The sequence below is a fragment of the Primulina huaijiensis genome, chromosome 2 (genome assembly GCF_012295235.1).
Source record: "Primulina huaijiensis isolate GDHJ02 chromosome 2, ASM1229523v2, whole genome shotgun sequence".
Classification (NCBI taxonomy): domain Eukaryota; kingdom Viridiplantae; phylum Streptophyta; class Magnoliopsida; order Lamiales; family Gesneriaceae; genus Primulina; species Primulina huaijiensis.
The window spans coordinates 27,303,512-27,327,832 of record NC_133307.1 but is presented as its reverse complement, the minus strand read 5'-3'; the positions used below and the strand labels follow the sequence as shown (position 1 = coordinate 27,327,832).

General features: G+C 34.8%; 5 protein-coding genes across 8 annotated transcripts; 4 read left to right on the top strand and 1 right to left on the bottom strand.

Moving 5' to 3' along the window:
• Positions 1 to 2,002: 2,002 nt before the first annotated feature.
• On the top strand, positions 2,003 to 3,431 carry LOC140971191 (mitochondrial uncoupling protein 5-like). The gene has a single exon (XM_073433314.1). The coding sequence runs from the start codon at positions 2,291 to 2,293 to the stop codon at positions 3,254 to 3,256; it is 966 nt and encodes a 321-aa protein (XP_073289415.1). The 5' UTR covers positions 2,003 to 2,290; the 3' UTR covers positions 3,257 to 3,431.
• A 4,458-nt stretch (positions 3,432 to 7,889) lies between these two features.
• Positions 7,890 to 12,874, top strand: LOC140971190 (uncharacterized). Of its 4 annotated transcripts, none has more exons than XM_073433312.1 (8): positions 7,890 to 8,120; positions 9,176 to 9,344; positions 10,136 to 10,188; positions 10,473 to 10,560; positions 10,674 to 11,431; positions 11,587 to 12,027; positions 12,121 to 12,177; positions 12,381 to 12,874. In XM_073433312.1, the coding sequence occupies exons 2-8, from the start codon at positions 9,179 to 9,181 to the stop codon at positions 12,579 to 12,581; spliced, it is 1,764 nt and encodes a 587-aa protein (XP_073289413.1). In that variant the 5' UTR covers positions 7,890 to 8,120; positions 9,176 to 9,178; the 3' UTR covers positions 12,582 to 12,874. The 4 variants fall into 4 exon arrangements, with proteins under 4 accessions (XP_073289413.1, XP_073289411.1, XP_073289412.1 ...); XM_073433310.1 differs by having other exon boundaries at positions 7,890 to 8,146; XM_073433311.1 differs by having other exon boundaries at positions 7,890 to 8,146; positions 9,148 to 9,344.
• Positions 12,875 to 14,469: 1,595 nt separating this feature from the next.
• Positions 14,470 to 15,811, top strand: LOC140971189 (auxin-induced protein 15A). Its single transcript, XM_073433309.1, has one exon. It carries the CDS (start codon positions 15,066 to 15,068, stop codon positions 15,432 to 15,434), a length of 369 nt encoding a protein of 122 aa, XP_073289410.1. The 5' UTR covers positions 14,470 to 15,065; the 3' UTR covers positions 15,435 to 15,811.
• Positions 15,812 to 17,399: 1,588 nt separating this feature from the next.
• Positions 17,400 to 18,773, bottom strand: LOC140958074 (uncharacterized). The gene has a single exon (XM_073415468.1). It carries the CDS (start codon positions 18,771 to 18,773, stop codon positions 17,400 to 17,402), a length of 1,374 nt encoding a protein of 457 aa, XP_073271569.1.
• A 1,917-nt stretch (positions 18,774 to 20,690) lies between these two features.
• LOC140971188 (29 kDa ribonucleoprotein A, chloroplastic-like) lies at positions 20,691 to 23,238 on the top strand. The gene is made up of 5 exons (XM_073433308.1): positions 20,691 to 21,130; positions 21,718 to 21,819; positions 22,009 to 22,311; positions 22,663 to 22,768; positions 22,931 to 23,238. Exons 1-4 carry the CDS (start codon positions 20,783 to 20,785, stop codon positions 22,723 to 22,725), a joined length of 816 nt encoding a protein of 271 aa, XP_073289409.1. The 5' UTR covers positions 20,691 to 20,782; the 3' UTR covers positions 22,726 to 22,768; positions 22,931 to 23,238.
• The last annotated feature ends 1,083 nt before the right edge of the window (positions 23,239 to 24,321 follow it).

Genomic DNA, 24,321 nt, shown 5'->3' with positions numbered 1-24,321 from the left:
TGACTCATGAGACCATCTTACATAAATTTTTATGATAAAATTAATTTTAACATTCAGAGTCCATCTATGTGAAATGATTTGAGTCCAAAATAGTTTTTTACATGATAAAAATTATGCAATTTTTTTTGTTAAATCAAAATTTTGTGAACCCCAATATTTTTAGGTCTTTTGTAAAAATAACTAACCAATAATTTGTATATCCAAATAAAACATGACAAATTATAAAAAAATATTAATTTTTAATAAAAATGAAATTTTTTTTATTTTATATTTTATTCATATATGAAAACATATGATGGTATTTTTAGAAATACATATTTTTATTGTTAACATGCAGAATTATTGCTCTAGAATTAATGTGGTGAATCAAAGTTAGATAATATAAATAAAGTAAAATATAAGGGTAGTCAAGTAATAAAAAATGAAAAGACTAAGATAGAATATCATTAATATTTTTAGTAGTGTAAATAACACTACTCATAATTTGTGTTGCGGGCATGCTAAGCACAATATGCAGGTTGTCTGATTTATAATCAAGCAAAGTGAACCACAAATTTACCTTCATTATAATATACTAGGTAAAGCGTCGAAACTAAGGAATATAATACATGAAAAGTAAAGAACTTGGATTTCAAATTAAATGAGACAATCGAACTAATTAACTCTGTCCCTATGAAATAAATTTGTACATCTAGAATGAGATAAAAATCTGGAAAATTGAAGTAAATTAACATGATGAGTTCGAGTGAAAGAAACTTTATGAAGATCATTGAGTCCTTTCGAATTATTTAATTATTTGCACCATATACATGTTTTTATGTGTGGAACGATTGTAATATCTAATTATATTCTAGCGAGTTTGTCACTTAGATTATTTAGTTATTTTCGTACTTGTGCATGTAGGATCATTTTGAAGTGTTGTATTGTTTTATTTTTAAATTCATTGGATCCAAGTCAAGTCCTTCTGTGATATATAAGCATGTCTTGAATTTTTTTCATGGTTATCAAGTATTTCATCTCTCGTGGTGTTCAAACATCGGATACCACGATTGGTTCAAGTCTCATTTGTAGGCATCATGTCGTCTTGTTTAGATTTGTGTTTTTCTTATTCATATATGTGCTCTTGTGTTGTTATTTCTATTTATTGTTAAGGTTTGTTCGATTTTAAAAACTTTCCTTGAGATATAAAATGTTATTTGTGATTCTTGTGATTCATAACACGATTTTCTCGTATCGTTGTTTGTGGTCTCGCGAGATTCACATTATACATTTAGAGAAATGCAAATGAAAATCTAAACTTGAAGCTATAAAAAAAAGTGACTACAAGCTGGAAATTAGCCTAAATTGTTGCAGATAATTGCAGGGAATTCCTCTCGATTTGATGATTGTTGGGGAGAGAGCTTCTGCCTTTTTTTTCTTCCTTTTCAACTTGGTTTTTTCGCGCTGGTTGTTCAACTACCTGCCCCCACTCTAACATATACACTACAACTACACTATTAAAATTTACAGATGTAGACTAATAAACTCCGGTGTTATAGCAATTTTGATTTTTTGAATACCCAAGATACCCTTTTTAGAATATTTATTTACTTGATGATAATCCAGAAAATAACACACACTAAATATAAATAAATTTAAATATTCAATATGCAACTGGTTCAAAACTGATCATAATCTACAAAATATTTCTAGACTAAAGTAACCAAAAGAACCATACTAAAAAGTATTCCTAACTAAAACTATAAAGAATCACCTTTAAAATTTCATAATTTTAAAATAAAATCTCAATAATTCAGACATTACAAAAATTATATTGCTAATACAAAGAATATTATTATATTAGTGTTAGTATTAGTATTAGTATTAGTATTAGTTAGAATACAAAAAGAGTGGAAAATTTCAAAGAGCGAGCGCGTATACTCTGTAGGATTCGGCGAATGCGTGTGAAGTGTTAACCCTAATTTCGTTCCCATTTCCTAGTTCCTCGTATAAATACCCCTCCACCCCCCTCTGTAATTCCATCTCTATTCCAACTCATATGTCTCAAAGGCCCAACGTCCCACACTTTTCTTCAATAGCCTTTGGTCTCCATTCCCATCTCCTGGTTTCCAGTGAGATGAACTCTACTTCCAACTGGTCTTCTTGATTTCTTTGTTTACACCATTTTTTTTCATTCTTTCTTGAGATTAAGGTATCGAATCTTTCTTTTGTTTTCCTCAGTTTTCTGATCGAAGAGATTCCATTCTGCCTGTTTACGTATTTTTCTTGAGGAAAGGAGAGATCTTTGACGATGGGTGTAAAGGGATTTGTTGAGGGTGGTATTGCCTCCATTGTTGCAGGCTGCACCACTCACCCACTTGATTTGATCAAGGTCCGTATGCAGCTTCAAGGGGAGTCCTCTGCGGCCGCAGCCGTTCAGAATCTCCGCCCAGCATTTGCCTTCCACGGCACCACCGCCGCGGCTCACCATATCCATCTACCCCCGCCTCCGCCGCCGCCAAGTGTCGGGCCGGTTGCCGTGGGACTCCGGATCGTGCAGCAAGATGGCGCAGCAGCGCTTTTCTCTGGTGTGTCCGCCACTCTTCTGCGGCAGACCCTCTACTCGACCACGAGAATGGGTCTCTACGACGTGCTCAAGAAGAAATGGACCGACCCCAACTCCAACAACCTGCCTCTGGCTAGCAAAATCGCCGCCGGGCTCATATCCGGCGCCGTAGGTGCCGCGGTAGGGAACCCCGCTGACGTTGCCATGGTCCGGATGCAGGCCGATGGCCGCCTCCCGGCGGCTCAGAGGCGGAACTACAAGAGCGTGGTGGACGCCATCTCGCAGATGAGTAAAAACGAAGGCGTGGGCAGCCTGTGGCGCGGCTCGTCCCTCACGGTGAATCGCGCCATGCTCGTGACCGCCTCGCAGCTGGCATCTTACGACCAATTCAAGGAAACGATCTTGGAGAAAGATCTGATGAAAGACGGCCTCGGAACACACGTGTCGGCCAGCTTCGCTGCCGGGTTCGTCGCGTCGGTGGTATCCAACCCGGTGGACGTGATCAAGACTCGCGTGATGAATATGAAAGTGGAAGCAGGAATGGCGCCTCCGTACACCGGAGCCTTTGACTGCGCGATGAAGACCGTAAGAACAGAGGGAGCCATGGCCCTTTACAAAGGCTTCATCCCCACGATTTCTCGGCAGGGACCCTTCACTATTGTTCTCTTTGTCACTCTTGAACAGGTCCGCAAGCTGCTCAAGGATTTCTGAAACCAACGATGATGACGACGAAGAAATAAACAAACAAAACAATAAATCTTTATATTTGATTTGGCTTTTTATGTATTATTATTCAAATCTACCAATACGGATTATTAATTTATTAATGATGTTCAACTTAATTGATTTGTTCCAAAGAATATGGAATGGTTGTGCTCTTGCGTGACGTTTTAGATTTTTGGTTGTGTTTGACAAATCTCTCTCTTTAGAACTTGAAGAAAAAAAAACACCAAATATTGTTTTTACGAGCAACGTGGATCTGCTCCGAAGAAAATTGTATGCACAGTAAATTAATAAAGATAAAATGAATAAATCCAGAGATTATACATACAATATATACTGAAAATATTGGAAACCTAAACATATGTGGTAATGCCAGTGATGCCCTATCATAAAATATATTTTTACAGAGGATCTACCATTCATTTGGTGAGATCCAAGCCGATATGTTTGATTCATACCAAATAAATGACCGATCCATCGGGTAAAAGTAAAACAGATATGACGTTATGCGAGAATAGGTGGAATTAAAGGAAAAGTACAGCAATTGACAATTAGTTTGGTATATTTTGGATTTCGGTTATTTAAATAATTATAATTATAATTTGGTTTTAATGCAATGAGTTGGTTTAGATGAAATACAATCATTATCAATTTTTAATATTATGACAGAAATATTGCATCATCCTCTTCAAAATATTTTGTAAGATTCACAGTGTTTTATATCTTGTTTTTTCAAAAAATCAGGTATACAATTCCCTAGCAGAGTCTTTATAACATAGAGATAAAATATGTTTGATTTTTTAAAAATAAAAAAGTATTTAGATTATTAATATTTTTTTAGGAGTTTGTGATTTTTAATCTTTTGTTCAACTCAACTTTTTTTTTTTTAAAAAAAAAACATAAAATCTTAACAAATTAAATAGGCGAGACAAAGTATGCCACCTACATACAGCTCTGACTAATTTTCCCGAATTATGATCGAGTCATGACTAAAGCCATGGATTTAAATACTCCCACGTATAATCAATGACTGTTTATTCCATATTCGCTGTTATTTGAAGGTGCTCGGTATCAAATTGATGCTTCGTGGGCATCAATAACAAACTTTTGTACTATTTTATCAAATGTATTGTCTTAAACAGAACATACCAGTATTCTTCGACACATTGTTAAATATAAAATTTTATTTTTGTAATTGGAAAATGGAATCCATTACAGTATTTTAGATTTATGCAACTAGAATTCTTCATTATAGAAGCCGAATCAAAACGTCAGTTAAATCGTTAATGTATGTATTTCTTCATGATTTCAAATTATAACACGGAAACTAATAAAAAAAATCATAAATTTTAAGATGATTGTTAGCACTTAAATTCCCACTCCCACCCCTCGAGATACCCAAAAGAAAAGGGAAGCTGATTTTTTCATATGCAAGTTACACTTATCGAATCATGGTAAAAGTGTATAATAACATCGCCCTCCTAATCTCTAATGGATCAATAATAGTGCCTGCAAGAACCTTAAGTTATGGTTAGCGTATAGTACGATCACTTCAACTCATATACCCCGATCGAATTTGAAATCATTGGTATATCGATAGTTGCAAACGAATTCGATAACGATATAATGTATATTTAAGTAATAATAGTGACATTATATGTGCAACTGGTGAAACCTCTTTCCAAAGTCCACATGTCTCACTCTAGCAAGAGATTCCTTGCATTTTGGAAAGAGGTTTCCTCATCTGATGCGTCTCATTCTAGCTAGATTCCTTCCATTATTAAATAATCAGGTCACATACGATATCTTCAACCGTGGGTGAGTGGCGAATCTCCGAATACAATGCATTGACTCCTATATATTTCGAAACTACACCCAACCTCGTTATCTGACGACACTCAATGGAGTTTTGAATATACAATATGTTTTTCTAATGAATTTCATGATCTTACGTTGAGAAACATATCTCATGTACATTATATATGCAGCTTGTACGAGTATACATATAAAGTAAATGTCATAAATAGATAAATATCATTAAAATAAAGATTATTTTTACACAAGATTCAATAAAATTCAATCTACAAGTTGGTTAGATAGATACCTATTTTAACACATAATTGAGGCATACATGCTTTTGTTCGATCAAATAAGTTGGAATAATTTATTAAATAAGTTGATAATTAGGTATTCAAAACAAACTTTTGTACTAGTGGGACTATCATTCTATAAAATCTGATGAAAATGTATCGTCGTAAACGAAACATATACACGATTATACACACACATATATATAAATTAAATTTTATCATAAAGTTTGCTTTCAGTTATACTAAAATATCGTATAAAGTATAAATTAAGTTAGGGAAAATTTTCCATTCATCAAATTTTATGTTCGATCTTTTATATCAATATATTTTACTCCCACAAAAATTAGGATATTTTAGAAGGAGTATTTAATAAGTCATGTACCCAGCCAAAAAATAATAATGCCATGCAAATAAAATAAATCATTATAAAATTATCAGTTTAAATAATGTAGAGTCACAAATTACAATAAAATTAAATATATCAAATATTTTACAGCCACAATTTTACATATAAAGATAGCTTTCAGTTGTTGGAGCTGTGGAATATATAAAATACACCACAACGAAATATATGGTAAACTAATATCTCGATAAATAGGTATTGGAGCATCGTCAGTTATCTTTAAGGATTTAAAATATGCACGCAATTAGGATATACAAAGTAATATTCCGGCAACCGCAAAAGGAACAAAAGATTGATTACGAAAATTTTGTTTGAGACTTGTAGAACAATTTGTTGATTACGTATAGTATAGCTTATTATTAATGAAAAAGAGTACGCACAATTTATTGTTTTTTTAAATATTAATAAATTCTTACAGTGGTTTCACAACTGATAATATATATATACTCACAAAAAATATGGTTGGCACTGATGATGAGATCGGTCGAGCTAAGAAGGCGCGTGGTGCTCAGATGCACCTGAAATCAGGGGCAAATGTAGTTCACGGGCGAAAGTGAACTCTTGCCCAATAGAATTATGGGCCGAAAAGTTTTTATACACATAACCCAATGCCAAAATTTTATACAAACCATATCTCTTTTTACATGTATTATGAATGGGACATTTTTCAGTGTTTTTATTTTTATTTTTTTGTCGAAAGCGAATTATAATTATTTTTTTTATTATTTTAGTATTTTTTTTCCTTTTTAAATTTTAAACCTTGGTGTCACTTTTTATTTTAGAGTAGGTCTCTTGTGAGACGCACGAATCTTTATCTGTGAGACGAGTCAATCCTACCGATATTCACAATAAAAAATAATACTTTTAGCATAAAAAGTAATACTTTTTCATGGATGACCCAAATAAGAGATCTGTCTCACAAAATACGATCCGTGAGACAGTCTCACACTAGTTTTTATTTTTATTTTATTATTATTATTGTCATGTATGACCTCGAAAAAATGTTTTTTTTAATGTCCAAGTTGATTTAGGGAGAGAGAAAACAAATAACAAAAAGAGAGAAATCTTGGCAAATTTGAAGTTAGACACGTGGGAAGAATTGGTTTAAGTTACGTATGCCATATTAGATACCATTTCGAGTTATTTTTTTTAAAAAGAAATTCATTACGTCTAGGAAAAGATTCATTCGGACGACAACACGATGGGTTTGACCAAATTTTGAGTGGGTTCGAAACGAGTTAGATTCGTGAATCCGTCTATTTTTAAAAAAGCATTAAATAAAAATATTTAAAAATTAATTAATTATAAACAATATTATCACAAATTAATTATAAATCCGACGTATTATCATCCATAACTCAAAATATAGTTTTAATTTCATTCAATTCATCATCAAATACTTTCTATGGGTATCGGAAATGTATCCACACAATATTTACTTGATGTGCATTTCAGCAAGGATTTAGAGCTCTCGTTTTATTACGTGCAAATATATATATATTCCTCTCTTGTGTGAAATTATCATGGGAGGTTCGTTTGTGAGAACCTTCGATATCGTGTACACAAAGATTTGTGAATAACTTTATTCTATTTTATTGATTCTGACGTTTCATTTAAACAAGAGAATTTAAATGAAAACTAATAAAAAAATACTGCTACAATAACTGGAATCGTTTCCCATTTATTCAAAACTAAAAAAATGATGTCTGCTCCGCAGATATTGATCTATTTATGTGAGATGAGTTATCTTGACCTATATATAAAATGAAAAAAAATAATTATAACATAAATATAATATTTTCCATAAAATGATGTTACATGAATTTTTGTGATTTAAATATTAACATAATAGATGAATAATCAACTATTATAACTTGAATTTTGCCGATTAAAACTAGACCAGATCAGTGGTTGAACCATTAAACCCGTGACATGGAGAGTAATTTGGTTCTAGTTTTCTTCAATGATTGTATAATTCGAGTCAAACTCTAAAATATTATTTTTTGAACTAAACGGTGGCGAAGACAACATAAAAAATCAGTTGGAATTTTACGTTGACTAAGAGGGATTTAGATGATTATTTAGTTATATAAACATGATTAAAACATCATTAAAACCCGACCTTGGCAAATACGAGGAGGACTAGGAGTGTACTTTCAGTGTCAAAGTGTCGCGAAATATAACTCCGCGACGCCACGGCGGACGTGAAAAGCACATTCAATTGCAACTTTGTGAAAACCCCTTTCGATTCCGCCCAATAAATGTAGACTCTGGAGGTACTTTCTCACTCTCCCATGGATCTCCTCCTCCTTATTCCTTTTTCTCTCACGCACTCAGATTCACACGGTGAACTGAAGAGGTAATCAGGGGAATCGAAGGCTCCATGTTAGTTGTTTCTCATTATGATTCGATTATAGTGGCTTTTCTTTTAATAGTGCGAGAATGTGGCTGTGTATTTGCTTCAATCTGTACTTTTTTTTCTTTTTTTTTTTATTTTTTTTTTATTTTATGTTTTTCGTTTATCTCTGCTGAATTTGTCGATTAGGGCTGGGATTTACTTTTTTTTGGTAATAGTGCGATTATAGAGGCTTTTATTTTATTAGTGCGAGAATGCGGCTGTGTATTTGCTTCAATCTGTACTTTTTTTTTTAATGTTTATCGTTTATCTCTGCTGAATTTGTCGATTAGGGCTGGGATTTACTGTTTTATTTTTGTGGGTTTCTTTGGGAGCGGAAGGGTGGGGGATTGGGTATCGGTGTGCTGGACATTTAGTGCAGGAGAATTAGTGTGTTCTTGGTAGTCCTTTTGATGGTTGCATTTGAAAATTTTGTACTTTTTCTTCGTGATTGAATAATGATTTTGTGCATTTTTTATAGAGTTCCCTTTAAAGAAGAAATTTAATTCATTACCTGCAAAATTGTTGCAAGTGATGTTTAGATTTGAAACATTGCTTGCTTAATTGTTCCATGGTGGCTATGGGTGGATCATTTGTCTTAGTTTGGGGGATACGGAAGCCGGCCTAATATATTTTGAGTTGCAATGTATGCAAATTTTTTTTAAGTTAATAAAAAAAGAATCTTGTTTTGAAAATTTAAATGATAGTGGCAATAAATGTGGCTTAAGTGGCAACTTGCTTTTTGTTCTTGTGTAAATTCATTGAATGCCTTGGATGCAACGGAAATCAGCATCGTTGGTATGTTTGCATATTTTTGGAATCATTACTTTGACTCAAATGCTCGTGAAACGTTGCTTGACAAGTTTAAGATACAAGATTTGAGGTATTTCATTGTTTGATCTTTGGGTTGCTGTACATGTAATGCATTATCATCACTGTCAAATTATCTTGTCCTATTATCTTATGGTAAAATATTGTCTTCTGTGAGTAGACTTGAATAGAAAGACTAATATCATCAGGACATGGAGAATGGACCTCTGACTCTTGGATCGGAAGATGGGACTATTGATGTTGAGCGTATGCTTGTAGAACCTGAAGATGGACATATATCGATGGATAGGGTCAATTGTTTTCGTGAGAAGATCCCGAAGAATGACATGGACATGGAAGATTTTTCCTGCAGTTTTGGTATAGCCGAAATATAGCAGTGTTGACTACCTTTATCTCACCTTAGATTGACTAATGAATTATTATCTGAATAATTTATCTCTGTTATTGACTTGATGGTGGTTTGAATCGGAAAGATGGTGATAAAGCATTTGTATAATTTAGTCATGGGAACAAGAACAATTAAAAAGACATTTCATCTGTGAATCAATGCACTAAAATAGTTTTGGTATGTGGTGTGGAATGATAGAAGGATTTGGATGCATAATTTGATTGATAAAAAAATTAATATAAAGAGGTAATTTATATGATGTGATGATTATTGGGTATTTGTTATGTGGGTCGAGTATAATTTGAGCAATCAGCAATCATTTTATCAACCACACCAAACACTATTTAAGGATTTTATCCGGGAATCAATACGCTACAGCTTTGCCTAATAATTTTTAGCATTCTTGCGATACACTATGTTTATACTATGGGCAGTTGCAGCTCAATGATATCTGCTTTTCAGTAGATATTATTTTCTGGAAGAGATAGTGACTTGTTTAATTGATCTTAAGTTTCAATTTTCATTGACTAGTTGTAAATTATTTGTATCTGTGGATAACGAAATGTTACTCTCATTTTTTGCCTTTCATTCTAAAATTAAAGTCGCCATGTCATATTTATGTGTCACATTTAAAGAAATCTTCGTTGTTCTCCTGATTGGATGTGTTTGACATGCATGGCATAAATGTTCAGTGATACTTCAGTGTCCTGTCTATTTTGAGTTTTTTATGTTAACTGCCATTATTTATCACTTGATGCAGGTGGGGCGGATTCTAGTCTTGTAAGGGAAGAGAGAGACGTTCCAAGGGTCGAAGTATGTCTGATTCGTTTACAAACTGCTGAGCATGACATTTGTAATGTGTGACTGATTATTTTTGAAATCTTGTTTATTTTCTTCTATCTTTTACCGTGCTTCTCATAATCAATATTTGTTAGAACTATGTTTATATGATACATTTGTTACGAAAATCCTGAACTATTTTTGTCAAGCTTTGTGCTTTCCACGTAAATGTGAAATTGAAGTTTGGATGGATCGTGCATTTTTCAGTACAAAGACAAGGCAGTGAGACTAATCTCATTGATGTATATCTGCTGTAGGTTCTTGATGGAATTCCCAGTGAAGTTCAAGTGGGATATTTTCAATTGAAAAATGAGTTCAGTAGCATGGGAGAAGAGTACCTTCTAGGTTTGCGTTTTTTGCCTTAATTTCCAATTATTTTCTTATGAGTTTGTATGGATACAAAGTGGCTCACACTGCCCCACCCGATGACCTGAGCACTATTTTCTCTATGGCTGTAGGCATTGACTTTGTCGAAAGTATTACAAATTTGGATTATGGTTCTAGTGAATGCTTGCTTACTTCAGTTTCAGACTGTCCAATTTTGGCATCTAGTGCTGATACTGATACTCCCTGGAAATCAGATCAATTTAGAATTATGGAAGTACATGAATGTCAGAATGACCAACTTAATATCTGTAGCTCTAAACTAAGTGACATTCCCAGATGCCATGAGCTCGAGACATTGGATGAGAATAAATCCTTGAAATCACCTGCATTATGTTCTTTAGAAAATATTGGCAATTTTTGTGATTTTTCAAGCTGCTCTTTCCAAGAAGTTTTATCTGATGAGATGGATGGAAGCCTGTCACCTTCGGGGGAAATGTATAGCAGTTTGAAGGTTGAGAAAAATGATGAAATTTGGCCAGCAGGTCCAGATGTTGAGACCAATAAATTGGAAGGGGAAGATGCGTCAGCAGTAATACAAACTCAAGCTAGATGCACGGAAACTCTTCCAATTCCGAAGAGATCGCGCAAGCCCACCCAGAGGTATATTGACGAATTAGCAGATCCCGTATTGAGATGTTCTAAAAGAAGACATGAAATTTCTTCTTCCACCGGTAAGGGGAAGTGTCTGGGAGTCCAGGATAATAAGAAATGTCTTACAGGATCTAAAGCAATGAAATTTCCAGCTGAGGAAACTTCTGTGATAGCTATTCAAGTACCCTTTGGCTCGATAGTGCAAAAAGAATGTCCAAAGAGCCCCGAACGCGTTACGGTAACTGTTGTCTTATAACTTATAAGTTCCTTGTCCTGCTTTCCTTTTTTATCTATGTGCGTTTGGACTAATGCTCATCGTTTAGCTGTTTCAAATATTTTTTGAAATGTTCCAGTACAAAGTCAAATTATTGAAGCGGTGCTTCGTGTGAGCAGGTGCGTGGTTCGGATTGTGGGTATTCAATAGCCAAGTTTAAAGAATCCCATGTTACTCCCCAGAATAAAAAGAAACTGGACGAAGTTATCGCAACCATTCATTTAAAGAAAAGGAATGATTCTGTCATGGTAACAAGTCAGAAGAAAAGGAATGGTTTTGTCAAAGAAAGTCCTCCGAAGAAAAGGGTTGGCAGTGTCACATCAGGAAGTCAAAAGAGGGATGACTCTCTTACAGCTGTGCATCGAAAGAAAAAGGATGACTGCTTCACTTCAGAGATCCAGGAAGAGGCCAGTGGTCGGAGGAAGCATCACAGATTATGGACTATTTCAGAGGTTAGAAAATTAATCGATGGTGTCTCTCAATTTGGAGTTGGCAGCTGGAGCCGTATAAAAAAGCTCTTCTTTTCCACATCTTCTCATCGAACCTCTGTAGATCTCAAGGTCAATACTCTTCTTCTGAGTGCAGCTTCAGAACATTCTGTCTATTTTCAGTTTTCGTGATTGGATATTATGTATTGCTTGTGGATTACACAGGATAAATGGCGAAATCTTTTGAAAGCAAGCGGGATTCATGAACAAAGCGAGCGAGAGGTTAGTGATCCATATTTTTCTGGTTTTTCTTTTCAGATGTATTTTCCATATTTCCCAACAGTGTCATAATGTCTCGTTTTAGACTTAACTGATTTATTTGCAAACTAGTGATGACTTGGTAGAGTACTCTTTCCTATTTTTGCTTTACAATATTTGTTGTCTGATTATATCCAGTTTCATTTTCGATGTCCAAATTGATTTAGGGAGAGAAAAAACGAAATATGGCCTGGCGCCCTTTGCCAAAACCAATCCTGCACCGAGTTTGTGAACTGGCCGTGATATATCCTTACCCAAAAGGTAAAAAATCCAAGATTTTACATATTGACAGTGATTCTCCAGCTAAAAGTACAGATATAACGCTGAGTAACTACAGAAGAATCCTGCGAAGTATTAATGGTAACTGAATCCTTCTCTTAGAATTAGTAGGCAAGTTGTATACATTTTTCATCTCCCCCCTACAATTCTGCCTGTCCATGCTGGACAGTTTGGCAGGAGTTAGTTCAGGGTTTTTCCGAATTTTGGACTGAATCTGGAACACGATGTCAGCATTTGATGCAACGGTTGGTGATATACACAACCATAAGATCATGTGCACACAGGATCCAGAGACTTTCATAATTCAATGTTGAGTGATGCACTCGTTGTACATAAGCATGGATCAATTAGTTTGAAAAATGTTAGATGATTGCGTTAGATACGCTAGGCGTCTTGATTGTTGTTGGATACTGTCTTCCTTGGCCTTCCATTATTATTTCACTATAATCAAATGTGTTGAAGCATTGCTGTCACGATGATCACCTCCTTCAAAACCGTACTTTATTAAAGTCCGGATGTCGATGGAGGTAGGAAGAATGACAGAAATTAAACGCTCGTGAATCTTTCATTTTCTCATTTGAAGTATTGCTGTGACGATGATTATTTTCGGGTTTTTTTTTTTAAAGCTCGGTTAACCAAATTTTTTTTTTTTTTAAAAAAATAATACTATATTTTATATAAGCCCAAATGATATTCATAATATAAATATATTTTAGTTGTGGGACGGGCGCTTTATATCCTTCGTATTCTTCTTGGTTTTTTATTTTATTTTATGGATATTCTTATTGGTTTTAGCGTTATTTTAACCGATTTTGAATCGGTTGGTTTTTGTCCGATTTGCACAAATATCAATTCGATTTTGGTTTTATAAAAAAAATTCAGCAGGATTCGAATTGACCAAATACTCAGCCCCGATCAAACTTAACAAACTTAAGCGTGATTAATTGATCGGAAGTTAAAAATAATAAAAAAATAATATATACTATTAATATGATCTTATTATGTCAAACTATAAAAACTCAAGAGTAATGATCGGAACTTAGAAGTAATATTTTTTTAACTATAATCTTATTAGTCAAACTAAAAATAACCATGAAATGGTACATCGACTGACTAAATTTAAGATTTAAGATAAAAAAAAATATAGATTTTCAAATTCGATGCATAAAAATTTCAAAATTAGAAGTACAAGTGCATTTTCTAAATTATATACCCCACCAAAAAAAAAAACATGATGATCCTCTCTTTGTCACATCATATTCATCAAACTTGTCGTTTCACATTTGTATTATCTGAAACAAACTCATTTATCGTATTTATTTGTGGAAAAACAAATGAAATCAGAATTCATTTGTGGAAATAATTTTATATGGTTTAAGTATTTTATTTTATTGAACAAACTATTAAATTATTGTGATATTAATCTTGGAAATAAAATCCTCATGCTTGACTTATAGCATCAACACCAACATTTCAAATTTGAGACGACTCAATTGTACAGACTTACACTCGACCATGGTTCTCACCATATTTCCTACACTCTTGACCAAATCCTTGTATTTTAAACATATTTCACCCTTAATCCCACTCAATCTCCCGGTTTAAAACACTCAAAATAGTACCAAAACCAAAAAAAAGAAAAAAAAAAGAGAAGGAATTATATCGTTTTGACATATTTTTGTGTGGGGTTTTTGATTACGTGACGTGATTTTCTGAATCTTCGTCCCAATAATATATTTATCAGAAGGCAGTTAAACCATCCAACCCACAATCCTACCCCTTGAAGGGGGGAATGAATTCAAAATATTTGGTGGGTATTAAAGATTCGAACTGTTTAATTAAAAATTAACTTTATAGCATAAATTAATCTCTTGCAAGTATGGGCCAGGACGACACAAGATGCACGTAATAAAATTGTCACATATCTTGAATGTGGGATTAAATATATCCAACCACCGTACAGCCTGCTGTACACACATTATGTACTGATCAAGATTCAAGAATCAAGATGGTAACTTGCCCGCTAATACAGGTAACAGTTTCAAAATCACAAGTTTTCAATATAAACAGGGCCAAGAAGAATGATCAATCCAAAATAAGCTCATAACATGCCCTAATATGTTATTTTTTACGTGAAATATTCGTCGTGGTAAAGTTGGTTGAAATATGAAAAGAGTAAATTGAACATATAGATCACCATCCCCTTTCAAACACGAGGAAGATTTTGTTTACAATATCTCTACAAGTAATGTTGCCAAGATTTTCCAAGTTGGCAGTGCACTTTGCCCAAGAAGCCTATCTTTCCCATCCCTTTTTCATATCTTATCTACCCCTTTCTTAACTCCTTTGAGAACTTCAAAAGATTACAGTTAGAGATAGGATATTTGATGTCAATATTTATTTATAGGAGAAAATGTTATTCTAAATCATGCAACGTGAGTTCTTCAAATTTTTTATGGACATGAAGTTCTAAATTAGAAGATAAAAAGGTCGAGCACAGGAACCCTGCATTCATCTACAATTGCACTAACAAAACACCATCAGATAGAAAGTAAGGAAGGCACAAAGAGAGCATGGATATCATGAAAGGGAAATTTCTGAAATCATGTACGAGAAAGTGGCGGGTAATGGGACAAAGAATCATACCTTGTGTGGCTTGCGATGCGTGCTGCAAATTGTCATGGTGGCCTTTACAGCCAGTGGAGAAGATCGTTCCTGATGATGTACCGAAGGGTCACTTGGTAGTGTATGTTGGAGAATATAAGAAGAGGTTTGTTATCAAGATTACCTTACTGAAGCATCCGCTCTTCCAGGCATTGCTAGATCAAGCTCGAGAAGTGTATGCATTTACTGCTGATTCAAGACTATGCATACCCTGTGATGAAAATCTATTCCTCAGTGTTGTTCAATGCGCCAAATCGCCAATCGATGACTTCCGCTGATACGTAATCTACTGTCTACAAGTCCGGTAAAATTATATCATCCATTGTCATCTATCTATTGGTTAAAGAGGACAGTGAGTTCAAACATAACCTGTTGTACTCTGGTCGCACGCATATCACCACCCTGCCATCCAAACAGACTCTTTCAGCAAGAACCATAAAAGCTAAAAGATAGATTGAACTCAACTAATTTGCATCACCATTCACCAGCACTCATCGATATGCAACACAATATGCATGAGACAAACATATCAGAACTATCATGCACTATAGATTTATATTTAAATTTTTGAACATGTGGAAATATTTGCTCATCTAAGTTCTCATGAAATTCATAAGCATTTCGAAGCTTGACAGATCAATTGAACCACAAACCGCAGTACCTCTGAACTTTCTGTATTCTTGCAAGGAACCATGAATTCATCAGCATATATTGAGACCTGCACTTGATCCCATAACATCAGAGTGATAGGAAGCTGTCAAATTAGAAATGTTTCACAGTTTTCACAGAATCACAAATGCAGGTAAATATAATTCCAACAAGAATGACATGAGAAGAGCATACTACAACTAAGATTGTACTCAAACATCATTCAAGCTGACCAAGAATCAAATTTCTGGTATCAGATATTTTTTAAAAAAAGCTAAAAGAAGTCCGCATTTATGTAACATAGCCAGTTTGTAATCTTGTTGCATCTTCCAGTTTTATGCACATGTATTGCTAACACTCCAAAGAAACAGTGGAAATAATTTTATATCCAGTAATGAGGAATAAAAAGAGAAGAGGCCATGAAAATCCCAAAAAGAAACTATTGAGGGTCTGTTTGCTTTAAATATTGTCTGTTCGTGACTACTACAAAACAAATCAAATTTTATAAAACATACTAGCATCGAGATTTTGAATTTTTAAAGATTTTCAATTTTTGCCGCTTTTTCACTTAAAAATTGCAATATCTCAGAAACTGTAGCTCAAGTATTTCTTGTCTCACTGTATTTGGTTGTGCAAATACTTAAGTTTCTGAATATTTTTTATCTATCGATTTTTCCAAACTTAACCAAGTAACCCACTGACTAAATATGATAAACCGATCAGATTTGGGATCTAATTAGCCGATAAATTAAGGGATACAAATGTGTACTGACGTCTGTGGCTGCCAAACAAAGTGAACAAATTATGATAGCACATTCATATGCATCTAACATAGACAAAGAAAAACTTGGTAGCACATAAAAATTTAAAACTATGAAGCAACAGACGTCTATAAACTACGAACCAGTGTTCTATTACCATGAACACTATGGACAAAAGGAACTGAGTATGCTTTTACTTCAGCTCTCCAAAATCAACCACTTGCAATCCAATAAAATAAGCACCACAAATAATAACAAAAATTTCTTCAAAAAACTGGTTGAGTAAATAAGAGCAACATGTGATGGCCGAAAAGTTGTAAATCGTCAAATCACAGAAAAAACAACCATCATCATAGTGAACAACTGATTCATGTGCCAAAAAAAACTTTACTGGTAGTAACCGAAGTAGCAAGAAAACAATAAAATAATCTTGGTTCATATGCAGTGAAATCAATTGGATGTGAAGGTAATGAAGTTGCTCATATCACCTTACTCAACGAAGCTCGAGTAGAACGACAATTATATCACCTTGCCAACAACCATCATTACATGTCTTTAAGGGCATAAAATACTCATGTTACAAAGCTGTACAATCATCATCAAAATTACTTGAAACAATCTCTTGCCTCGTTTCAGAGTATACAGAATTCATACAAATGGTGACATCAATAAACAATTGAAGGACTAGTTCACATTTCCAGCATATTTAACAACAAAAGCACCAAAAGGCTGACAGTAATAAAGCACCTCAACTGAGCCAGTTACCACCACCACCATTAGTATAACAACCCATGGCATGGAAAATATTTTCGTATTTATGAATTTCCTTCAGGATCATCTAGCAACCTCAAGCAGACCATCCAATTCTCTTCGCCCAAACGTCCGTCCAGCTGAAGAATCATCTTTATGCCTTGCTGCAAAGTAAAAAACAAGCCAAGCCATCGTGAAATATACCTCCATCGATGACTGAAAAATCAACATAAAAACATCCCCACACACCCTTCTGAACAACCATCTCCCAATTGATCCACAAATTATTGCTTCTAACCATCTAATCACAAAAGCGGGATAAAACAATGCCATCAACATACTACACCCTTCTTTCACAATCTCTCTTCCACCCATCCTTGAATCAACTATGGCAACCCAAGTATCCACTGCAAAGATGAAGCCAAACATCAAGTCACTCAAGAACCAGGTTACAATAAACCCAGCACTCTCCCACTCGTGTCCTATTACCCATGGTGCAACGTTGGCAAATGGCATAAACTTCATTCTCAAGAAAACCTTAAAGAAGACGTATTGATCTTCTATCTCCCCAAAAAAATATATTCCCATCAACTGAGCCATTGCGTCCCTCACAGCCCATTTCATGAGAAAAAACCCTGAAAGCCTCTTGAGCCCAATATTTGACCCATACCAAAACGTGCGAAAAATTGATCGGGAATTCCCCAGCAAATGATCCACTACTTTCAGGAAGATAATTCCATTCACCCAAGTATATGTAACTATAAATGCCAAAACGACATACACATAAGCAGCCGATAATACCCCAGCTAAAAAGAAAAGGGAAGTAGCATCACGGCGCCCCAGTTCAAAACCCTTAATCAAGAAATCCAGATCGACAACTGCATTACCATCATCTAGTCTGCTACCCTCAAATTTCCTTTCTTCTTCTTCCAAAAAAGTAACGTTCTTCCTGAATTCGGGCTTAAAGCTGACACCTCCAGGCCTAACAATTTTGGGATAGGAGATTCCGTGATCAATGTTCGAGTTAGAGAATCCGTAATCGGGCTCGAAGTCAGAAAGAATCACAAGAGTCGCATTAGGCAGGAACTTGTTAGAGGAAGGATGGAAAAGGGAGCGGTCAAAATCAGAATCACCCGAGAAGAAATCATCGTCCAGAGTCCCAACGCGCGAGAGGTGGAGAAAGGCGCCGCGGCGACGGTGCTGGCGGTGATGGGTTCGGGCGTGTGCCGATAAATCGAGACGGGCCAGCAGCGATTTCAACGAAGGGTCATTGTCGATAAGGGAGGACAGATAGCGAGAAGCGCTGTGAACGTTTGAGCGGAAGGTGAGGAGGAGGGAGGAGAGAAAGAGGAAAGCAATGAGATTGGAGTAGAACAACGACGTCGTTTGCTTCAGGATTTGGGTGGCGGTGGTGTGGCGGATGACGAGCTGCGGAGGCGGCGAATTGCGGTGGTTCATGGCCGGCGATTTGAGAACCTTCCCAATGATGAGGGATCAAGGGGATTGGGGGGGAACTGTGTGGAGCTATGAGATCTTTGGAAATGGTAAATCAATTTTTTATTCACAGGAGCGGAAAATTCACTCATATCATATGCTAATAATTTAATTCGTGATATTCTTTTTCATCAAATAATAAAATAAAAAGTGATTGTAAATATATTCTCGAAAATAAATAAGACACAAAGATAACGTTAGATTAGTTTAATAAACACCTTCAACATATGTGCTAGAGAGATTATTCATGGGAACTATCATCAAACGATACCTTAACCTTTTATGATCATAACATCTGCAAGTAGCATATTGCCTTCTAATATATATATATATTTTTACTTTTATTGATAATGCCTTCTAAGTTAGCTGTTCTACTAGTAACATAAATTTCATGTTCGCGTAGCTATATCTTCTAGAGCTTTCAAACAATGCTGAAGTAGGAAAAACTCAATCCAACCCATCAACAACGACAGGTTAGACAGACCAACTCGTCATAAATTAAAAAAATATTAAAAAAAAATATAGATTTTAAAAATCATACATTAATTAGTATAAAATTTTCAAATTCATTGACCTATGAAGATAGATAATATAAATATTTCAATATTCATCAGTCAACTATAAATCATTATAAATATATCAAGTTTCATAAATTATAAAAAAGTAATATGCATTTCGAAAATAATCAATCATATATAAACAATTGAAATAATATAATAATAATAATAACAAATAATTTGATGGGCCGATCCACACTGACACGTGATCCAAACGAGGTGGTCCGTTTAGGTCTCGTTTGATGGTATTAGCCCAAGTCTACAAAAACAGTGTGTTTTATGCGCCCATTAATGAAAAAAGCATTAATAATTCCAATTTCCAAATGGGATCCGAAGCATCGACTGACGACTATAGTGAAAAACGGCGCGGCTGTTTGGTTATCCAACAAATGAAACCATGTTTTCTTCTTCCATTTTCAGTTTAATTAGGGTTTTCTTCTCTCTCGTCGTTTTTTAAAAGATAATTTTGGGCTTTTCTTGAAAAATGACGATATCGTACCATATATTTATTTATATGTCCAACAAAGTCACATGTAGGGTGTAAGCGAGTCAAATTACTCGCGAATAGCTTGTAAGTTTGATTTGATTGAGCTCCAGCCAGTTTCGAGTAGTTCAAATATATTTTTTTTGAATCAAGTTCGAGTTTCGATTATTTGTATATTAATAGCTAACAAATTGTTCGAGTCCTAACTATATATATATATATTATTTAGAAGAATGAAAAACAATAAAGATATTTTTATCAATGCACACTCGAACCCGAACCTGAGATCTATATGTTTGAATTTAGATTTTCAAGCTCGAGTTACTCAATATTTATAAGAGTCAAGTTCAAACTTGAAACGGGTTAATCGATCGAGTTCAAGTATATAAAATTAAATTGAGTTGAACAATATGATACTGAACTATACACGTCTAGACTCACAACTAAAAGTTTCTCTTCTATTTTTTAGTATGTCTTTTGTGAGACGGTCTCACGAATCTTTATCTGTGAGACGGGTCAACACTACCGATATTCACAATAAAAATTAATACTCTTAGTATAAAAAATAATACTTTTTAATGGATGACCCAAATAAGAGATCCGTCTAACAAAATACGACATGTGAAACCGTCTCACATAAGTTTTTACCTATATATTTTCAGATTTTTTCCCTCAAAAAATGGTTAATTTGTTTGCTTATTGAGATTGTTGCTTTTTAAATTGGTTCGGTGTTTCGGTTTCAGAAACGATATTTGGTATTTTTAAAAAATCGGCAATCTTATAAACAAACACGCCCTTAAAGACCTTATCTACACTATCATTTAACTTCATTATTACTACACGTTATCTTCACTCTGTCTCTCTGTCCAAAACCCAATATCTTGTTGAAGAGCAGAAGACCTCGAGAACTTGCCTTCAAACCGCACAGCTTAATGGCAATGGCTGCATCCCTCCACCTCCTCTCCGTCGCCCCACAGCCCCTTTCCCTCCACCGCTCTTCCTCCGCCTCCACCCATCCTCTCTTCCCTCCCTCTTGTCTGAAACCTCTGCCGAAACTCATGTTTCCTCCTTCAGTCGAAGATTACACCCACCCCACTTCCAGCTTTATCCGAAAAGTTATGGTTTCATCTGACTTGGATGAAGGGTTGGAGACGGGAGACGAAGAGGACCCGAGTTTCTCGCCGGAACTGAAGCTCTATGTGGGGAATTTACCTTTCAGTGTCGACAGTGCTGCTCTCGCCGAGTTGTTTGAAAGAGCCGGGAATGTGGAGATGGTCGAGGTAACTTTTATTTTACAGTATGGAATATATTTCATGGTAGTTTAGCCAAGTAGTTCATAAAAGCATTGTTTACATTTCTGGCTCGCTGGCTGGCTATTTTACAAACAGCATTTTAGGTGGAAGAGTTATTCTAACCACAAGCACTTTTAGTAGAGCTTTTGAAAATGTTCTGTTTTTTTTTAAACGCAGATGCAGTTTTATGTTTGAAAATAATGAAAAAAGAATTTATTATCTTACGAGAGCATGAAAACCTTGGAAGCCACAGTTTTTTAGCCTACTGAATATTTAAAAGAACTATTATTGGAAAAGAAAAAAAAAAAAGAAACCTTATGTAAAAGAGGTAACGAACAATTCTTCATCCAAATGCACTACAAGGTTTTAAGCTCTATCTCGTTCGAGTGTGTGTTGAGACGAATTTCGGTTCTCCTAAGTTATTTTGTAGCGTCTTTAATTCGTATACAGATGTTTTGGCTGAATGGACAGATATGAGGAAGTATGATTGAAGGAAGCAGGCAATACTTGAAATGTTTTTCCAAGAGAATTAATCCATTTAATTTTTCTGTGTCTCCGTTTTATCAACTCGGCAGGTTATATATGATAAGCTTTCAGGAAGAAGTAGGGGTTTTGGCTTTGTGACTATGTCTACTACCGATGAAGTTGAAATCGCAGCTCAACAATTTAACGGATACGTAAGCTTGCATATTCATTCTCATAATTACATGGTTTTAGGTAGTCCAACGAGTACTATCCAAAGAAACCAGTTACTTGAATCATTGTGTTACTTAATTTTGAGTTTGAGGTGTATTGCTACTTCTCAATGCTTCTGCCTCTTGAGTGTCTTTTTGGTTACCATTTCATAGTTTTTGGATTTCATGCAGGAATTTCAGGGGAGAGTGTTGAGGGTAAATTCAGGGCCAGCACCTTCGAAGAGGGAGATTTCATCATTCGGAGGCAGATCCAGGGTAGGGTCGAGTTCCGATAGCACCAACCGTGTTTATGTGGGTAATCTTGCCTGGGGTGTGGACAATCTTGCACTCGAGACCTTGTTCAGCGAGCAAGGAAAAGTTCAGGAAGCAAGGGTGGTTTATGACCGAGAAAGTGGTAGGTCGAAGGGGTTTGGGTTTGTAACTTACAATTCACCTGATGAGGTCAACAATGCCATTGAATCACTGGATGGAATTGTAAGTATTCACACACACACACACACATCACGTGGAATCATGGTTTGTTGCTGCTACTTTTGTTGGTTGATTTCTATTCCTGGAGGTTCGAGCATTCTGGAGTCCCTGATTACCTTGATTGATCTTTACAGTTATCATATGTTCATGGTACTTTTTAACACCATAAGTAGTAAATCGATACTCATGATTGATCAGCTTAAAGTATGAATCATGAAAACCATTACTGGATTCATGTCTTTCTCCAAAATCAGACTGATAAACTTGGGTATAAAATAAAATTAATCACATAGTTTTTCTGCACTTGTATTTCTGTAATTTGGAGTCTGATTTGTGCTTTCATTCTTGATGCAGGACCTTAATGGCAGGTCTATTCGAGTTAGCCCCGCCGAGTCCCGTCCAAGGGGTCAATATTAATAACTCAATATTTCAAGATCCTCCAGCAATGAAACATTTCCTGGTACATACCTATCTAACTCGAAAAGATTTCGAAGTTTACATCTACTTTTCATTTATGTGTGTTCTGGGAATGATATTTTGTAAAACGTGATCCTTGTTACATTTTGTGTCTATGATCCTCCATTAAGTGTGATTTTCAAACTGTATTTTGTCTCTGCATCAGATCATATGTTGAGTTGCAGCTGCATTAGTTCTTGAACCACTGCTCGAAACGAAACGAGAGCTCTCCCACTCTGCCTCAGTACATGTTGCAGCTACGAATTCTCACTCCTGCATTTACATTGATTGGGAGCTTTTGGTGTATCCTCTGAGAATGTGAAATTTCTTATTGGATTAACATTTTTGGATCGTAGAAACTTACGTTTAGTGGATGAAGAGTTACTTGTGTGCATGTTTGAAATTATATTCTGGGTCCCCCGAATCGTAGCAAAAAACGTGAACAATCCTTGATTATAAAATATATATTTATCATCCCCTAAATCTTTAAATTATTTATTTATTCTTGTTATCATGTGGTTGACTTAAAACAATTATTTCAAATGATAAAATATATCACGATTCGATTTGATTCTTCCTAAAATAATAGGTATTTTGAACTAAACAATTTTAATAGTATCACATAATGTTTGATTAATGATATATCAGTCTTGTTATTTATAGTATAATCAATCATTTATTTATCTCATAACTTGTACCAAACACATTTTAAATGCGCTAGTAAAACATTGAATGCTTCATCCACTTTTTTTGTTTGGAATTCTATATTGGAATCTTCAGTATTTATGGACGTCTACATCATTTCATAGAAGACATTTGAAACTCTAAACATTCACCAGTGTTAAAAGTTCTCAAAGCATTTAACTCACTTTACAGCTGAAGTGAAACTGTACAAGATGTTATTGTATTATCCAAAATTTCCTGTTAGATACCTTCCTGCACAAGAAGAATGAGAATCATAAAATGATTTAAAAATCGAACTCCCAAAAAAAATATTTTTTTTCTTATTTATTTTATCTCAATTTTTATTTAGCTATTCATTGCCATCAACTTAGATACACACTTATCCTAGCACAATCCTTCCACACTTTATGAAATTATTTTAAAGTTATCTGCAAAATCCAGCTGATTGTGAATCTTGATTTCAGTTGAAAATACATTCTCAATCATTTGAATACTCACTACATTGATGAAATCTTTTAAAACAATCTCATTTTTTTAATGAAAAATACGAAGTTTGAAAAATTCGCATTCAAGCACATTTAGTAGCCCATGATTATTGGTATATAATTACATATGAACCCAAGAAGTTCATGAAAATTAACACTGTTGTTATCACCACATAAAGTTCTTCTCATATGATGGAAAACCCAATAATAGAATGAACAACAGAAGATAAGAAGTAAACAAATTTGAACAATGTGAAAAAAATATTCTTTACAAAACCCTATACAAGGACATGTTTAACAAGATCAATATGGGTGCCACGTCCATGGATGAAGCTAGAACTTATTTCGAAGTGGGGATATTTTTTTTTCCCAAATATTCAATCCCTAA

Coding starts and splice junctions, on each gene's coding strand:
- LOC140971191 (XM_073433314.1), top strand. CDS start 2,291: ATGGGTGTAAAGGGATTTGTTGAGGGTGGTATTGCCTCCATTGTTGCA.
- LOC140971190 (XM_073433312.1), top strand. CDS start 9,179: ATGGAGAATGGACCTCTGACTCTTGGATCGGAAGATGGGACTATTGAT. Junction 10,189..10,472: donor GAGACGTTCCAAGGGTCGAA/GTATGTCTGATT, acceptor TATCTGCTGTAG/GTTCTTGATGGAATTCCCAG. Junction 10,561..10,673: donor GGGAGAAGAGTACCTTCTAG/GTTTGCGTTTTT, acceptor CTATGGCTGTAG/GCATTGACTTTGTCGAAAGT.
- LOC140971189 (XM_073433309.1), top strand. CDS start 15,066: ATGGATATCATGAAAGGGAAATTTCTGAAATCATGTACGAGAAAGTGG.
- LOC140958074 (XM_073415468.1), bottom strand. CDS start 18,773: ATGAACCACCGCAATTCGCCGCCTCCGCAGCTCGTCATCCGCCACACC.
- LOC140971188 (XM_073433308.1), top strand. CDS start 20,783: ATGGCAATGGCTGCATCCCTCCACCTCCTCTCCGTCGCCCCACAGCCC. Junction 21,131..21,717: donor GGAATGTGGAGATGGTCGAG/GTAACTTTTATT, acceptor TCAACTCGGCAG/GTTATATATGATAAGCTTTC. Junction 22,312..22,662: donor TTGAATCACTGGATGGAATT/GTAAGTATTCAC, acceptor TTCTTGATGCAG/GACCTTAATGGCAGGTCTAT.